At 41.3% G+C, this 18,161-nt stretch overlaps 1 protein-coding gene across 2 annotated transcripts in view; it reads right to left on the bottom strand.

The window, feature by feature from the left end:
• MYO10 (myosin X) overlaps nucleotides 1–18,161 on the bottom strand; it is a 256,083-nt gene that overhangs the window by 99,204 nt on the left and 138,718 nt on the right. For both annotated transcript variants that reach the window (XM_043489225.1, XM_043489226.1), the window contains 6 exons: nucleotides 13,507–13,641; nucleotides 11,702–11,826; nucleotides 11,001–11,014; nucleotides 10,800–10,884; nucleotides 9,705–9,808; nucleotides 300–429 (listed from right to left, as the gene is read on the bottom strand). In XM_043489225.1, coding sequence (XP_043345160.1) covers nucleotides 300–429; nucleotides 9,705–9,808; nucleotides 10,800–10,884; nucleotides 11,001–11,014; nucleotides 11,702–11,826; nucleotides 13,507–13,641 — 593 coding nt within the window. The remainder of the gene's footprint in view (nucleotides 1–299; nucleotides 430–9,704; nucleotides 9,809–10,799; nucleotides 10,885–11,000; nucleotides 11,015–11,701; nucleotides 11,827–13,506; nucleotides 13,642–18,161) is intronic.

The following is an 18,161-nucleotide window of genomic DNA, read 5'->3' as shown; positions in this document are numbered from 1 at the left end:
CAACACTACACCAGACTCATGACATTCTTCCTACATCAAATTCTTGCCCCTATTTCCTCTTATTGGGTTCACTTTCATTCTTTCTTAGTAGAAAAGGAGAACACAGCCACCATTCCATGCAGTAATCACTTGTTTGATGCTTTGACCCTTTATTAACTGACCTTTCACATCAAACTTCTGCAGCTCATATTCTAGGGCTCAAAATATTTTTTTGTCAAAGGCTAGACAGGAAATATTTTAGATCTACATTTCTTATGAGGCAAAAGCCAAGGAAGTGAAGGAGGGAGAAGCAACCTTACCCGTTTTGAAGGAAACTTGCGCCCCACCAGCAGTGATAAATTCTATGTTCCCAAGATGTAATATACCAGCAAGCAACCTCAACACTTCCCGAACTTCTTCCTTGCTAAACTGCATGACCTCCATTGCCATCTGTAAGGAAACAAGGTTAGTTTTTCATCTTTTTTCACACTAAAGAAAATGAAAATGGTCACTACTCAGTAAAGTTACTAAGTACTATTCTAAAGGCAAGAAAGCAAGAAACATTGGTTTGGCCAAAAATTTCGTTGGGGATTTTCCATTAGATGCTGCAGGAAAAAAACGAACACATTTTTTGGTCAACCCATTTTATATGACAAAGACTTTAAATGGGTACACATAAAAGAAAAGCAAGACATTAAGAAAGATTTGTAGAATATTTAAGAGAACCCAATCGACAAGATAAAAATAAATATCTGCTTTACACACAAGACTCCTATTTATGCCAGAAAAGAACTACTCCAGAGTCATAGTGACAAAGAAATACTTTTTCCTATGTGTATCAAAATGTAATGGAACATTTTTTATTTTCTTACACATAAAAAATAGGCGGGAAGGGGTGGGGAGGGAGGTGGGAGGGGGGCAGGTTGGGGGACACAACTGTACCCATGACTGATTCATGTCAATGTACGGCAAAAACTATCACAATATTGTAAAGTAATTATCCTCCAATTAAAATTAATTAATTTAAAAAAAAGAAAAAATGTTGGAGGGGAGATACTTCATGAGACTCCTTCAGTATAAATTTGGGGACTTGTCTTAATGGTTAAAAGTAGCAGGGACCCTGATAGGTAGAACGAAATTCCCTATCAGGGGTTCTACAGATAGAAGAGCCTTCTGCTCATTGTGTAGAAGATGCTGATGGAAAAACTGAATGGATCTAGATTTGTCTTCCCTGACAGTCATCGCACTGCTATTTTCCATTTCTCCAAAGGATTTTTAAGGTCTTATTTTGGCCTCTGGATACTAAATAGAAGTTAACACAATGCTGATTTGAAAAAAATAAAAAAGAACAAGGACCAACAGGGGCTTTGTTCCCCAGAAAGTTTCTAAACGGAAGCCAGGCATCTTCTGAATCAGATCAAAGATTTGCTCATTATCTCTTACGATTTAGGAGCCATATTCTCATCAGAGAAAGAGCCAGCTACCCTCTCCCACTCCTACACACGCACACACACGTGCAGAACAGAGGACGGAACTGCTGGCAGTATTGATGAAAATAACCTACAAAGAGAACTGAGACCCATGATCACTACAATGACCACTGGAACGGAAAGAAGGAAGCCACGCAGCACTGTGAAGCCACAGAAGCTGCAAGAGGAAACGACTGGAGATTTTAAAATATGAAAAGTAATTTCTTTACAAGGAAAAAAAAACACAAACAAAGCCAGAAACAAAGGGCAAAAAAAATAAACAGGAAAACAAAATTAAAAGAAAAAACTGCATAAGGCAAGGAACCAACAGCTATATTAAGAGACACATGACGCAGTAAAATAAAATAGGCACCTTTTCTAACAGGAAATGCAAATCCACAGAGATATGTTTTCCTTCCTAGAAATCCAACACGTGCATACTGAAGAAAATGAGATAACTTCTATTAACAAAAATTTTTCTGAATGATAAAATGGGTGAAAGGGGGATATTTATGCAGTGGTCACTCACTGGTAGTATAAGTCAGTATAATCTTTTTTGAAAACAAGATTATGGGTCAGTGTTTGGCTGGACCACCTATGTACATAATCTTAAAATGTTCAGAGAAGTTACACAAGTTTCTCAGGGTTACAAAACCAAGATTCAAAGTCAGGCCTGACGAACGCAAAGTCTAACTTTCTCTCCATTCGGTTATATGCTTTTTTTCTTTTTACATCCTTAGAAAGTCAGTCGCCTATGTAATCACCCTTAATTTCAGTGCTGGAATTTTATTTTTAGCTACCATATGTGGCATGCAGGATCCTAGTTCCCTGAGCAGGGATCAAACCCATGCCCCCCTCCATTGGGAGTACTGAATCTTATTCACTGTATCACTACGAAGTTCCAATGCTGAAGATTTGTTTCAAAGAAAATCCAACAGGAAAGAAAGCTTTGTAAAATATTCACTACAGCATTATCTTAACAACACTTTCAGAGAAAAAAAAGTTCCATCTCTCCTACAAGTCAAGTCAATTATAGTAAGTAAACTTGTTATAGAACAGTGTATAGTTTTTAAAGGAAATTATCAACATTACATAGAAACATGATTACATTTATGATAGCTTTATGCAAAAAGTACTAAATTATATTTGTGCAACTAATTTTTTTAAAGAAAATCACGCTGGGAAGAAAATCCACAAAATTGAAAATAGTTGCAATGTTACTGCTGGCAGGCTAATGGACATTATATTCACATCTTTTAATATTGTTGACATGTTTTTAGTATAACAACTGAGTCTACTAATGGATGAATGGATAAATAAATTGCTGTCTATTCAATGGAATACTATTCAATGTAAGAAGAAACAATTCTGTTATGTGCAGTTTGGATGAATGAAATAAGCCAGACAGAGGAGAAGAGATTTTGTATGATTTCATTTTTAGGAAATTCTAGAAAAGACACATTTTTCTACATGTCCTAGGGCTAGGGAGTCTGGAATTGTCTAGGGAGGGGGACAAGAAACCTTTAGAGTGTAGAATTGTCCTTCAGTTTGATCGTGGTTGTGGGTACACGAGTGTGTAAATTCAAAATTCACTTTATATGCTTTATATGAGGGCATTTTATTATATGTACATTATAACTTAATAAAAGTGACTACAAAAAAAAATAAAAAGACCATGTATTGTTTAACAGAGTGAGAGAGAAGACTATCATTTTATGGGTACAGACAAAAATTGATGCCAAGAATAAGAACTATTGGTCAAGTGCTCATCAATTTTTAGAAACCTATGGGAAAGTAATTATTCAAATTTACTTATTCTAAAAGCAAAGAAATGTGGCTAAGAAATACAGAATATCTATTATGCTCAAGACTTTTAAAACAGTAGTAGTAGTAGTGTTAGTTGCTCAGTCGTGTCTGACGCTTTGCAACCCCATGGACTATAGCCCACCAGACTCCTCTGTCCATGAATTCTCCAGGCAAGAATACTGGAGCCGGTTGCCATTTCCTTCTCCAGGGGATCCTCCCGGATCCAGGGATCAAATTCGGGTCTCCTGCACTGCAGGCAGATTCTTTACCATCTTTGCCAGCAGGGAAGCTTTTTAAAACAGTGGTAAGGACCAATTCAGATGTTGGCAAAATAATTATAAAGCATCTATGCTGTGCTAAAGTTAATAATTTTCCCCTTTTTTGATTAAAGTTTTTCCTCATGTATCACAGGACCTCTTCAACACTAATTTATAAAAATTTTCTAAGCTCACCTTAGGATGACCATAGAGATAAAAGATTTCACTGTAACTCACCTGCCTGGACTTTATATAACACTAAACAAATAAGATCTTCCATAAAGAACAGACTTATCAAAGGGGAGGGGAGTCAGGAGAGGGCTGGATTGGGAGTTTGGGATTAGTGGATACAAAATATTATACACAGAAAGGATAAACAAGGTCCTATTGTATAGTACAGGGAACTATCTTCAATATTCTAGAATAATCCATAATGGAAAAAATGAAAAAGAATCTGTATACACGCACACATATATAACTGAATCACTTGGCTGTACAATAGAATCAACTATACTTCAAGTTTTAAAGATCTCCTCTATACTTGCAAGAAAAAAAAAAGGAAGGTCTTCAAAAACTAAGTTCACAGTAGCAGAAAATTGCAAACTGTAAAATAAAAAACATCAAAAAATGCTCCATGAAAAAAATTCTTGTTTAAGCTCTGAAAATACAAAGATTACATATGGAGGCATGAACGCAAATAAATAAAATGTGCTCTCTGTATGAACCAATTTGTGACTTCACTCCCAAGTTTAACTCTAAGTGAATTAGGAGTCTGGTGACAAGTATCAATCGTGTGCCATGGGGTAATGTACTGGCTGGAACCAATTAACACCAACCAGCATGGGCGTGGCTACTCACCCCTGCCAGCAAGTCTCCATTCACTGTTTCCTACTGTCCTATTTACAGTCTTTTCAGTAGCAAGCTCCACCCCTTTGGCAAGAGCAGCCACTTTAAGACTTTCCTAAAATTTTTATTGAAATACAGTCGATTTACAATGCTGTTAAGCCTCCTTATAATTATCTTTCTCAATGACATGGCTCAAGACTTAAAAAAAAAAAAAAAAAAACCCTGGGAAATTCTCAGTACAGTTCAGAAGCGCAAAACAGCAATTTAGCTATAAAACTGGCACAAAGTCATACAAAATGTTTTCAATGAAGTCTTTAATAAGCACATAAAAAACAGGTGATTGTGAAAGTGTGGGGTGGGAGGGGAGTGATGACAAATACGTAATACAATCCCAACCACTAAGGTCAGAAGGAAGCCGGGCTTTTCACAGGACAAACAAGCAGGGAAGAGGAGTGAATTTCAGGTACAAAAGGTAAATGCACTCAGGGTCTCAGCTGTGAGGTGGGGGCACCACCTAAGGAAGCCAAGGGTCCTCAGGTGAATCGTGAATAAATGGATTGAATAAGATGGGGTGGGAGGGGAGATGTCTGGGCACAGTAAATCACGAATGAAGGATCAATACTTTGAAAATTTATTACGTAATTTATATTAGGCGGGATTATAGCATTGTATAATATAAAATTAGCTTCTACTCCTGTATTTTCCAACATTGAAAGAGACTGAAGTTTTCAAATGTGGCAAAATCGAGGTATAACGTCAGTCTTTTAAAATTTCTACTGGGGCATAGTTGATTTACAATGTTGTCTTTTAATTCCAGCTGTACAGTGCAGCGAATCAGTTATGCATATACATGTATCTACTCTTTCTTGGATTCGTTTCCCATATAGACCATTACAGAGTACTGAGTAGGGTTCCCTGTGCTATAAAGTAGGTCCTCATCACTTATCTATTTTATACCTAGTAGCGTATATGTGTCAATCCCAATCTTTCCATTCATCCCTCTCCCCAACAACCCAGTGACCCTAAATTTATTTTCTACAGTTGTAAGGCTTTCTGTTTTGTGGATAAGTTCATTTGCAGCCTTTTTTTAGATTCCACAAATAAGTGATGTCATATGATATTTGTCTTCCTCTGTCTGACTTACTGCACTCAGTATGACAATATCCAGGCCCATCCATGTTGCTGCAAATGGCATTATTTCAATCTTTTTTTTTTAAGGCTGAGAGCCATCTAAGTCTTTATAAGACCAAACTGATGAGGAGAGAACAGATGGGTTCACACAGTTAAAAACATGGGTACACCCAGTAAAACCTACATGGTCAGGAAACCCCAGTCCTGGTAGATGGCTAGGAACACCACTACCATTCAATATGTGGAATCAAAAGAATAAAAAGATTATCACTCAAAGACTCTTGTTATCCTCCCCCACATTTCATCAGCTACCATTCTGGTAGGTCAAATGCAGGCAATAAAAATCAATTAGTTGTTATTATTTTCTTGAAATAGCTTTTCATTCTGACTCAGCAATTTATAGTGCAACCTGGAAGATTGCAAAGAAAAAAAAAAGGGCTATGAAATTTAGTCTGTGTTCACTGTCTCTCCCCAGGAAAAACTGGGTCCCCTAAGAATGGCTCAGGGTCCTTTACAGGTACATATTTATAGTAATGTCAGGTGATGTCGATAAGGAATTCTAAAACCACATAAATTCTCAATGAAATAAGAAAAAGTCCTAAAAGGTCCTATTGCCAGAATATGTTGACATTAAGCTGATAAAAAGAATAATGATTTTTTTTTAGTAGCTAAAAATACCAGAGGTGACATTTTCATATGTAATTCACAGAAATAATTTCTCTCTGCTAACATTTTAACACATTCTACAAACAAACGTTCTTGAGTCCCAACAGAATGTGGTCCCTTCCCTTTCTTCAATACCGAAACCTCTGGGGAAAGAAGCTTTATGGAATTAAAAGTAGGAAGATACAAATCTCAATGGTACTTGATTTTGGAAGGAAATTGAGACAAAGCTATGGTTTTTCCAGTAGTCATCTATGAATGTGAAAGTTGGACCATTAAGAAGGCTGAGTGCCAAAGAACTGATGTTTCCAAATTGTGGTGCTGGAGAAGATTCCTGAGAGTCCCTTGGACCGAAAAGAGATCATATCAGTCAATCCTAAAGGAAATCAATCCTGAATATTCATTGGAAAGACTGATGCTGAATCTGAAACTCCAATCCTTTGGCCACCTGATGCAAAGAGCAACTCATTGGAAAAGACTGATGCTGGGAAAGACTGAGGGCAGGAGAAGGGGGCAACAGAGGATGAGATGGTTAGATAGCATCACTGACTGAATGGACATGAATTTGAGCAAACTCTGGGAGACAGAGAAGGACGGGGAAGCCTGGCGTCCTGCAGTCCATGGGGTCGCAAAGAGTAGGACATGACTTAGCAACCGAACAACAACAGGAGACAAGTTACATGATAAAACAACAGCATAATCTATTCCAGTCATCCTAATTTCTTTAACAGAACATAGCGATTATATAGACTGTTTGCTCACTACAGTCTCCTTGTTGCTCGAACGGTGCCTGCCTGGCACACAATAGATGCTTAAAAACGTTGAAGACAGAAAATCAACTTTATAGCCAGAAGTGTTCAGTGTCTCTTTAACCATCTGTATCACTCTTGGTTATACAGCGCTATGCAAGACAGAAAGACGGGTTGGCTGGTACTGATATAATACTTTATACTCCTGTATTATAGAAATTATGATTTGATAAAAGTGTTAGTCACTCAGTCATGTCAGCTCTGTGCGACCTCATGGACTGTAGCCCACCAGGCTCCTCTGTCCATGGAATTCTCCAGGCAAGAATACTGGAGTGGGTTGCCATTTCCTTCTCCAGGGGATCTTCCTGACCCAGGGATTGAACCTGGCTCTCCCAAATTGCAGGTGGATTCTTTACTGACTGAGCCACCTGGGAAGACCTATGATTTGGTAATATAATCATATATAATCATTAAAATTGACATATTCATTGTAAAAATATTCTAATAGAATGAATGATAAAGAATAAAATAAAACCCTAGAATTCTGCTCTGAGATAACACTTTTGAATTATTTCAGTGTATTTTCTGCATACATACTATATATTCATGACATATATAAGCTTACTTTTAAAATAAAAGATTATATCATGCTGTATTATGCTTTCCTCACTTACAGAATAAACAAGTTTTTCCTTAGTGTTAAACATACATGAACATGGTTTTGCGAGCTACAATGGATCTTAAAGATATAATAAATTATTTGAGCCATTCCCCAACTGATTGTTTTTGTAGGTTTTGGAGGAGAGAATTTTATTTTTTTTATAGAAAAGAATATTTTCCCTCCTTTCTGAAAAGTAGCACATTTATTATTATTTTTTTTTCTGGCTGCATTGCTTCAATCTTCCAGAAGAAGGCTAAATAAGAGCAAAAATTACATGCTCCTGACTTCAATGAATACCAGCTAAGTCTTCACTGACGTTTCTGATGGGTCAACACTAAAAAGTAATTGCAAAGCAAATACTTAAGACTCTATAAATAGAATTCCTCTAAGTCTGCTATGTACACTCATTATGTCAATTTCATGTCTAAACTTTTCTTCCCTTCTAGATGACATGTCCTTTCATCGCAGGACCAAATTTCAAATGCCAAAAACCTATCATTTCAACTTAAAAATAAAAACTAGCAATCACGGAAACAGGGCCACGCTCCATGAGTTTCCTTGTAGCCAACAGAAGCAGCACACAGTTTTGAATCAGAAAACGATGCCCCCAGGGGAAGCCACCAGACTACCTTCCCCGGGCACTCCCAGGACCGGGAAGGGCCTCGCTGCCCCCTCACCCTGGCGGCCAGTGAGCGGTCAGCGTGGGCCTGCAGTGACAGTGTGACTTGGATTACAAGGAGTCTCTCACTGCAAACATCCACTTTCTAGTACAAAGTGAATGCAGGAAGCTTGTGTAGTGAAAGAAGTCTCGGGCATCAAAATAAAATTGAGAGAAAATTTTAAATAAAGACTTAAACATTTCATGAAATTCAATTAGCAGGGCCAAATCCTGTACTGCTTAGGGCAGATACGCAGCAACGGTGCTGTCAGCAAAGGTTTTTTGGTTAACAGGTTGAAGGAAGGAGAGATGACAAAGAGAGACATCTCTTTGCATTATACGTGGCAGAATGTGACATCTTTAAAAGGAAGGCTGAGGCGAAGGTGATCATGATACTATAAGCCTAGCCTGTTTTTATTTTCATTTCAGTTTAAAGGCACATACATTAGACACTGGGAAATGACATGTGATATATATCCACTTAAAAATATACTTTGAATCCATTCCAGAAGGTATTCTCATGAACAGTCTAGAAAAGCAAATGACGATATGGAACTGACTTGTTGACAACTAGAAAGACAAATCTAGGTGCACCGAAATCAGGGGCTAGCTACCTGCCTCCTGGTTAGAGTCTAGGATTTGAAGTTAGACTGTGTCTAGATACTGGTTCTGTTAGGTGCTGTGTGTGGTTAGGCTGGTCACCAACCTCTCTGAGTCACAGAATATAGACAACCATATTCCTACCCTCACGGGGTTGTTAGAAGCAGAGGAATGATTAAGTCCTCATAGTAAGCGCTCCATCAGTGTTAGTGTTAGCTCCATTTATGAATCAACTCTATATCTACAGACTCCAACTGCTGAACAAGTGACTCCAGCAGAGGAACAGACCACACTGATGAAATCTACCGGCCACACTCAACCAATGCCTAGACTTCCTAAACACAGTCACCTTATAAAAAGTCCTTGGGGTATTCGAGAACTGCAGGATACAACAGGGGTCCACACCAAAGTGTCTTAAGATGACCACTGTTTGCATAGTAAGAATCAGTTACCAGAATCAGGTATGAGAACAGGATGAGACCCAACAGTCATCTGGTCTAACTGTTGACAGATTTCTTTTGAACTGTGGAATCAATTACTTAAAACAATTTTTAATTGTAAGCCCTGAAACATATGATCTGCTTACTCCAGTACCAAACCTGTGATTTTTCTTTTGTTTCGTTTTTCTGAACCCTATTCCAAGCCAATCCCCATCTCTCCTGAATGCAGACATTCACCCATCTTCTAGGAGAGAGGATTCCCTCCCAGGACTTGGAATAAGAAGAAAGGACCTATTCTCACAAAGCAGTACAAATGTGATTATTTATTAAAAATTTTTTTGAAACAGAAAACGAAAGTCGTCAATTTCTTTCATTCTTTTTTTTGCGGGGTGGCGGGGTGGGGGGTGGAGTCACCCTTATAAAGGAAGATAGGCAAGTAACTTACAATTACTTCCCTAAAGGATTCCTGATCACTGATTGTCCTGTCTGTCACACATCCAGACTGATTCAAGTAGTGGTAGTTTTCTGGCACAGATAAATAAAATTCTTCTACAAAAAGAAAAACAAAAACATAACATCAGTATTCGACTGTCCAGGATAAGACAGAACTCAAAAGAGTTTCCACTTTGCAACTTTATTTTTTAAAGTATGGAAAATAATTCTATGCTTCTAATAGTTCACTAATAAGATTAAAATGTTCTCAGACTGTATGATTTCAACACCTTTAGACCGTGAAATTTTTGCACCTGGTTTTATGCCCCTGGATGCGTTCTAGTGTCTCCTAGTTTATAGTCTATGGGAACTTGAACAGAATTTGTATCCTGCTGTTGTGTGAAAATTGTACAAATCTTAATTATGTTGAATTGGTTCATGCTGCTTTTCAGGTCTACTATACCCTTCTACTTTTCTGTATATTCATTCTATTAATTTCTGAGAGTTTGATACTGAAACTCCAACTAAAAATCATAATTTATCTACTATTTAAGTAGTACAATCATTTAAATTGTAATCTATAGTGGAACTATATGTAACTTTGTTCTACATTTTCCAAGTCTCCTGTAAATGTGTTATCCTACTTGCATAATCAAAAAAATAAAAAAGAAAAAAAAGATTAAAACATTCTCTCTTAATCATCATCTAGGGAAAATAGAATTATCAGATTAGATGGGATGGAAGAAAACACTACCGAAAAAAGTAACTGATGAGGATCCCATGTTGATTGTTGTTTTTCAAAGTCAAATATTTGCAAATTTGCTTTATTAGGGTGTGATTTAAAAGTAAAGCTAGTTGTGATACATTATGCATTTTTCACAAATAGTCCTTAAATCGGAAAAAAACTAAGATTCCAAAACATATCCAAAAAACTCAAGCTTTCTCTACTGATGATTTTTTCTCTACGGTATCCGGCTCTACATGCACTCAGCATCTTTGATCATCTCGCACATTTCGTTTCAAATGGTGGAAGACCAACAAAGTCCAGTCTTCTCTTTCACAGATGGGTTTTAAAGGGAAATGTCTCTGCAGCGGCTCCATCACTCACCTCTCTCTTCATGTCCTAGCCCTGCCAGCAGCGCATAGAATATGTGATAATTCCTTTCCCCAGGGTTTTGCCTTACTACTCGGTTCTGTGAAGAGAAGAAATCAGATTTCTATTCAGGGATGTTTCCTCTGATTAATGACCAAGAACCAGTAACTGCTGAAAAATGTTAAAGATAATGTGAATTAAATCACGCTTACTTACTTTTTCTAATAAATCTTCATGTGAAAAGCAATGGCAAGTCAAGGAACAAAACAAGGGTACAGGATGCTCCATTAGTCCTTATTTTTCTACTCTTTGTTGCCCAAATAATTACAATTCCTTGTGTCTTGGGCATTCTGACTTTCAGTGCCAAAAGACAAGCAAACAAAACAGACTATTTCATCAAAATCCAACTTCAAACAGGACACATGTGCCCTAGAAGGCATCGAACTATTTGAAACAACTGATTATTTCAAACAACTAGCTGCTCAGTCATGTCTGACTCTTTGGGACCTCATGCACTGTACCCCGCCAGGCTCCTCTGTTCATGGAATTTTCCAGCAAAGAATCTGGAGTGGGTAGCCATTCCCTCTCCAGGGGATCTTCCCAACCCAGGGATCAAACCCCAGTCTCCTGCACTGTAAGCAGATTCTTTACCATCTGAACTACCAGGGAAGCCTATGATATTTGATGAGAAGTCCAAATTTTCAGATTGGAGACATGAAATTAGAGATTCCCAAAAGAAAGAGGGCCCCTTATTTCCTAGGATAATTAACAGGTCAAGCAGAGTAAAACAGGAGCAGTAATGAGGTAGAACCAGAAATGAATGTTTCACATTCTCTATCTGTCTTAAGAAAAAGCAAAGAACAGTTTCTACTAGAGAGTCAAATACTAATACACAAAAGCCAAACAAAACAGGATACAATCTACAATTCTCCCGCCCTGGATGTTTCCCTTCTGGCCAATGTTCAGCTGAACAAACTTCCCGAAGCGACTGGAGTTATTGTTGTACACGGTCTTGGCATTGCCGAAGGCTTCCATGATGGGACTGCAAAAAAAAAAAAACCCAGGACAACGGTGAGAGGCAATCAGGGTCCATGTAATTAACAACAGTCCTCACCAATGGCAAAATAGATAACTGCAAGACAAATCTGAAAGCAAAGGGCCCTACAGCAATTATGTTTATTTATAGAAGGGCCAGATCTCCCAGTACTTGCTGAAATGGGTTTATAATGCATGTCCATCTTGAGGGGGAGAACTTGCAGCTGGTCGTGTGGGCAAAGGATGCTACCAGGAGTCAAGAAGGCCATGTGGGCTGGTTCTCACCCAAATTAGTTTATTTACGCAAGTCAAGGGTTGTGTGCGCACACACACACACACACACACACACACACACACAAACCCACACGAATTCTAGGAACTGAAAAATTCCCCAGTCCTGGAAATTTCATTCATTTGTTCTATGTCCCAGGGGAGTTCATTTAACTTCCTTGGGTCTCCTCCAACTGTAAAATGTGGTCAGACTAGGTCTGCGGTCAGAGTAGGTCAGGCGTCAACCATCTTTTGCTGTAAAGGATCAGATTAAAAAATACTTTTAGGCTTTGTGGGCCAAGTGGTCTCTGATGCAATTACTCAGCTCTGCCACTAGAGTGCAAAAGCAACTATAGACAAGATAGCAAATGAGTGTGTCTGTGTTTCTATAAAGTTTTATTTATAAAACCAGGCTGCAGGAGGAAGATGAAATGGTCCAGAGAAAGATGGTGGTGATGGCTGCAGAACAACATGAATGTACTTAATGCCACTAAGCTATACATAGAAAAATATTTAAAGTCATATATTTTGTTATGTATATTTTAGCACAATTTAAAAAATAAATTTTGAAGTCTAAAAAGACAAAGCAATAGGCTGTAGGATACAGGTGTCAGGCTGGAGTCTGCTGACCCCTGGACTAATTTTTAAATAACAGGACCTTTAAAGTCTCTATTGGTTCTAGGACCTTTAAAGGCACCAATCAGACATGGGGCAATTACACATTTTAATTAGAATTTCAGAGAGTGCTGTACCAAGGCTCTCTTTCAAGCTCTGAGGTCATTGCCATTGATGCCCAATAGTTTTGCCACCTGAGAGGCTGAAGAAGTGAAGTAAAAGTCGCTCAGTCATGCCCGACTCTTTGCAACCCTACTGACTGTAGCCCACCAGGCTCCTCCGCCCATGGGATTTCCCAGGCAAAAAGACTAGAGTGGGTTGCCAATTCCTTCTCCAGAGGACCTTCCTGACCCAGGGATTGAATCCGGGTCTCCTACGTTAAGAGCAGATTCTTTACCATCTGAGTCATCAGGGAAGACGCTAGTAAGAGGCCACACAATACCATTCTGCCCACAAGACACCTCCCAAGAGTTGACCGCTAAGCTCTCTGCGACGTGCTGGATGGAGACTGAAATTTCTGCTGATAACAAGGCCTCCAAACAGCCAGTCAAGAGCTGCCCAGTGGGAGGCAGCTGCAGAATGTTCCTCACTCCTTTGCTCAAACCTGGCCCAGCAAGGGAGGGTCAGGTCACCAGAAATCTCCACCTGTGTGTGGAGACTTCTCCTTGAGCAATCGTGAAAGCCACATCAAGAGAAAGAGCAGACAGGACCCCAAGTTTCAACTACTTCCTTAAATAAGTCACACAGTGAGGAGAGTGAATCCTGTTTGCTAGAACAAGAAACACGATGGAGAAATAAATACCTGCTCTCAAGAATGGCTTGTTCGACAGACGAGGTCTTCTCCTTCGAGGACAAGTCCACAGACTGCTGACTGATGGCTGATAAAAACTTGAGGATCAGCTTAGTGCTCTCGGTTTTCCCGGCGCCGCTTTCACCACTGGAAGATAAAATGGAGGCGTTTATACTTCTAGTGAAAAAAAAATAAAAATAAAAACCAGCTTGGCCGGAGTCACTCCAAGGTGTCCACAGAACAACTCTTGAACCGTGGGAAAGAGACCCAAGTGCTGAGTTACAGGGAAGAGAGGGTCCCTCCCTTGGAGAAGGCAATGGCACCCCACTCCGCTACTCTTGCCTGGAAAATCCCATGGACAGAGGAGCCTGGTGGGCTGCAGTCCATGGGGTCGCTAAGAGTCAGAAACGACTGAGTGACTTCACTTTTCACTTCCATGCATTGGAGAAGGAAATGGCAACCTACTCCAGTGTTCTTGCCTGGAGAATCCCAGGGACGGGGGAGCCTGGTGGGCTGATGTCTATGGGGTCACGCAGAGTCGGACACGACTGAAGTGACTTAGCAGCAGCTGCAGAGGGTCCCTCCTCCTGCCAGCCGTACGGCCTAGGTGTTACCAATGCCCCCCACTAAACAGAAGCCTCCTCTTTGACTAAGCTCAGGTAATAAGACAGATGGTGCCTTTCATTTCCCTGGTAGCTCAGTTGGTAAAGACTTCACCTGCAATGCAGGAGACGTGGGTTCGATCCCTGGGTCGGGAAGATCCCCTGGAGAAGGAAACAGCTTCATCTGGGGCTTTTCAGGTGGCGCTAGCAGACACGACTGAAGAGACTTAGCAGCAGCAGCAGTAAAGAACCCACCTGCCAATGCAGGAGACATGAGAGACGTGGGTTCGATCCCTGGGTTGGGAAGATCTCCTGGAGGAGGGCGTGGCAACCCACTCCAGCATTCTTGCCTGGAGAATTCCCATGGACAGAGGAGCCTGGTGGGCTACAGTCCATGGGGTCGAAAAGTGTCGGTCACAACTGAGCGACTGAGCATACAGAACGGCAAGCTCTGCAAAGGCCGGAACAGGGGTTTTGTTCACTGAACTGTCCTGGCTGGTGGCCAGCACTTAGTAAATAGTAACTATACGAATGAGCACATTAATGGTATCTTTCTGGTAAGCAAGTAAATATTAATTATATGAATGAGCACATTAATGGCATCTTTCTGGTAAACATGAATAAAAATGCAATCATTCATAAATATCGAGGGGACAAGGCAATGAGCCCGAAGGTGCTCAACCAACACTTAGGCATTTTATTCTTGTGATAATACCATGAGGTGGGCAGTGGCTAAGTGTCGGGATCCGAATTGACAAGCAGATCTGTTGGCATCCAAGGAGTAGTAAAAAGACAGAGAATTTAGGAGAAAAGTAAAGCAATGGCAGAACAGCACATAAACAGCAACATCGTCATGGGGTAACAGGCTCACAACTGCTCAAGGGGTGAGATAAACACACGTGGTCCCAACAAGTCCTAAAGAAACAGTCCCCATTGAGTGTCGAGAGCTGGGAGCTTATGAACGAGGAATTCTGCAGAAAACATCGTGAATGATTAGGCGCATGTAATAAAGGAGAGGAAATGACTCAGTGATGACACCATCCATGCCCAGCTGGATACTGCAGGCCCTGGGGAATCTCCATCGATCGAGGCCAATCACTGTAACCCCATTCCCTCTGCAGGTGATAGGGTGGTTTGGTTGGTCATGGGAAAGGGTCAGGATTCCAGCCAAAGAGACTTAAAGTCAAGCATGCTGAGGGCTTCTGGGGAGACTTGCATGTGCAAGTGGGGGGCGGGGGGTAAACATACACGCACATGCGTGCGTGCACACACACAAGACCGAGCAGTGTCCCCCTGACTGCAGATGACAAATACCTGGGAAGCCACACCTTTCTTGAGATCAGAAAGCAAAAGCCAAGATAATCAGAGGAGCGCCCAGTGGGAGTGGCTGAACCCATAGCCCTGACCCCGCCCTGCCTTGCTGCCTGAGATGATAAAGGCCCATGAAAGTGACACCAAATCGGGTCACCTTTTCTGTCATCGGCAACCAGAACCGCCCTAGTGTGGGGCTGCACATTCGTCTCTACATCTCTGGTACCAGCCAAGCCGGGGAGCTGGCTCACAGGAGGCATTTAGCAGGAAGGAGTGGCAGAAACCAAGAGAAAGTTGCAGGAAGAAAATTTAAATAATTCTTGATATTTAAAAACACATATACCATCTCCCTAGCAGTTAAATTTTGTTGAAACTGAAAGTGACAACTTCATACAATGTATGAAATAAAAATAATGTTTTACATGGTCCCCAAACCCATCTCTGTATCTTCCAGCACACAGAGGGGGCTGGCATTTCAACCTCTCTTGTAGGAAGGACAGTGATCAGTACCCAGGAATGAACGTGGCCAACTGAACATGACAGCAGCTGAACTGAGCCAGAGAGGTGTATGTTACTTCCACGTCGGGTGGCTAAACCCCCTCACGGTCCTCTGGGCTCCCTATTTTACCAGCCTGGCAGCTGGGTGCCCTCAGGATGGCACATCTCCAGAACAAAGTGATGGGTGCAACAAAGTCAGGGGTCTCACCTTCCCATATGGGGCTGTGAAAGTCGCTCAGTCGTGTCCGACTCTTGGTGACCCCATGGACTATACAGTCCACGGAATTCTCCAGGCAAGCCCCTGTTACAGCAATCAGCAAAGCAATGAACCTACCGTGATGAACACGGTAACCATACAGCCGTGGAGAAGAGGCTGTTCGAGGTGGATAGCGAAGACTCAAGGAGAAGAAAACCCAAAACTTGTACAGTCCTTTACCAGCCATGGATACTGATCTATTGCCAAGCTTCAGCCCACATTTTTTCTCACTGCAGCAAATTTTTTTCAAGCATCTTCTTTAAGCACATCTTTTTTTAAAAAAAATTGGGGGTAGAGTTGCTTCACAATGGTGTGTTGGTTTCTGATGTATAGCAGAGGGAATCAGTTATGTGTACACACACCCCCTCCCTCTTGGCCATTGCTCTCACCACCCCCCCAACCCCATCCCTTTAGGTCATCACAGAGCACTGAGCCGAGCTCCCTGTGCTATAAGAAGGATCCCCCTAGCTGTCTGTTTTACACATGGCAGCAAACATACGTCAATCCCAATCTCCCAATCCATCCCCACCTTGAAAAATGGTACAGGTTCCCTGGCGGCACTAGTGGTAAAGAATCCGCTTGCCAATGCAGGACACATAAGAGATGGGGATTCAATTTCTGGACCAGGAAGATCCCGTGGAGGAGGGCATGGCAACCCACTCCACTATTCTTGCCTGGGGAATCCCATGGACAGAGGAGCCTGGTGGGCTACAGTCCTTGGGGTCGCAAAGAGTCAGACACGACTGATGTGACTTAACGCAGCACAGAACCTATTTAGGCACATCGTTGATCTGTAAAGTAAAACTTAAAAACGAAAAAGGAACTCAGGTTTGTGCAACGGTAATTCTCAAACTTGGCTGTACATGAGAAATACCTGTTGTGTTCCTAATTCGAACCTGTAAGGGTAGAACTTAATCAGTAATTTTTCTTCTTTTTTTTTTTTTTTTAACAAATTTCCAGGTGATTCCACTAAGAAGTCAAGGCTGGGAACAACTATTCTTGAAAGCCCTTTCACAAAATTCAGATAGGACTTCAGCAGATTACAAAGGGGACATATACAGGGGGCTGGGGAAGTGTGCCATGAACAAGGCAAAGAATAAATGACTCACAAATTGTCAAAACTCAGAAATATGCCAGATGTCCCCAGACATTAGCATCAAGGTACCAGGACTCACTTCTGTCTAACCCTCCTCCTCCTCCTCTCCCCACCCCTGCCTGTGACTGCGTGCCGTGTGCTAAATCGCTTTAGTCGTGTCTGACTCTTTGCGATCCTATGGACCACAGCCCGCCAGACTCCTCTGTCCTTGGGGTTCTCCAGGCAAGAATGCTGGAGTGGGCTGTCATGCCCTCCTCCAAGGGATCTTCCAAACCCAGGGATCAAACTCTCATCTCTCAGGTCTCCTACATTGGCAGGCGGGTTCTTTACCGCTAGCACCACCTGGGAAGCCCATTCTCCATTTATCAAGGGTCACAAAACATCATCTTTGAAGCAATGGACAAAGAGCATCTCTGCAGGAACTCCCTCCCTCCTGAAGTATCCATGGGGCCATGATGCACTAAGGGCTGGGAAGACAGTCTGGAGACAAACGGCCATGGACGGTATTTATGATCCAGCAGCAGCAGGAGATAAAAGAGTCACAAATTATGGCTAATGCTGTCGAGTATGAATCTCAAGAGACAGGAGGAGTCATAATTTAGATAGAGAGTAAAGGTTCAGCAGAGACTTTTCCCGGGAAATGACATTTGGACTGAAATGCAGAGACATGCACAAAAGTGAGCCGGGGAAAACCTGAAGGATGGGGAGGCGAGGGCTTGGAGCCTTCAGGGAGGGGGAGATGCCCACAGAGCCAGCGGGGAAGGGAAGGGGGGCTGGGGTCCCACTGAGAGGTCACTGTTTTCCAGGCAAGTATGGAACTGGTTCTTTTCCACAGGAGAGAGGGGGAGAGGCTGGTGATGGACTTTCATGGCTAATGGGTTAGTCAATCCATCATGCTATGGAA

This window comes from Cervus canadensis, chromosome 16 (assembly GCF_019320065.1).
Source record: "Cervus canadensis isolate Bull #8, Minnesota chromosome 16, ASM1932006v1, whole genome shotgun sequence".
NCBI classification, from domain to species: Eukaryota; Metazoa; Chordata; class Mammalia; order Artiodactyla; family Cervidae; genus Cervus; species Cervus canadensis.
The sequence above is the reverse complement of the archived record's forward strand: the minus strand, read 5'-3'. Positions and strand labels throughout refer to the sequence as shown.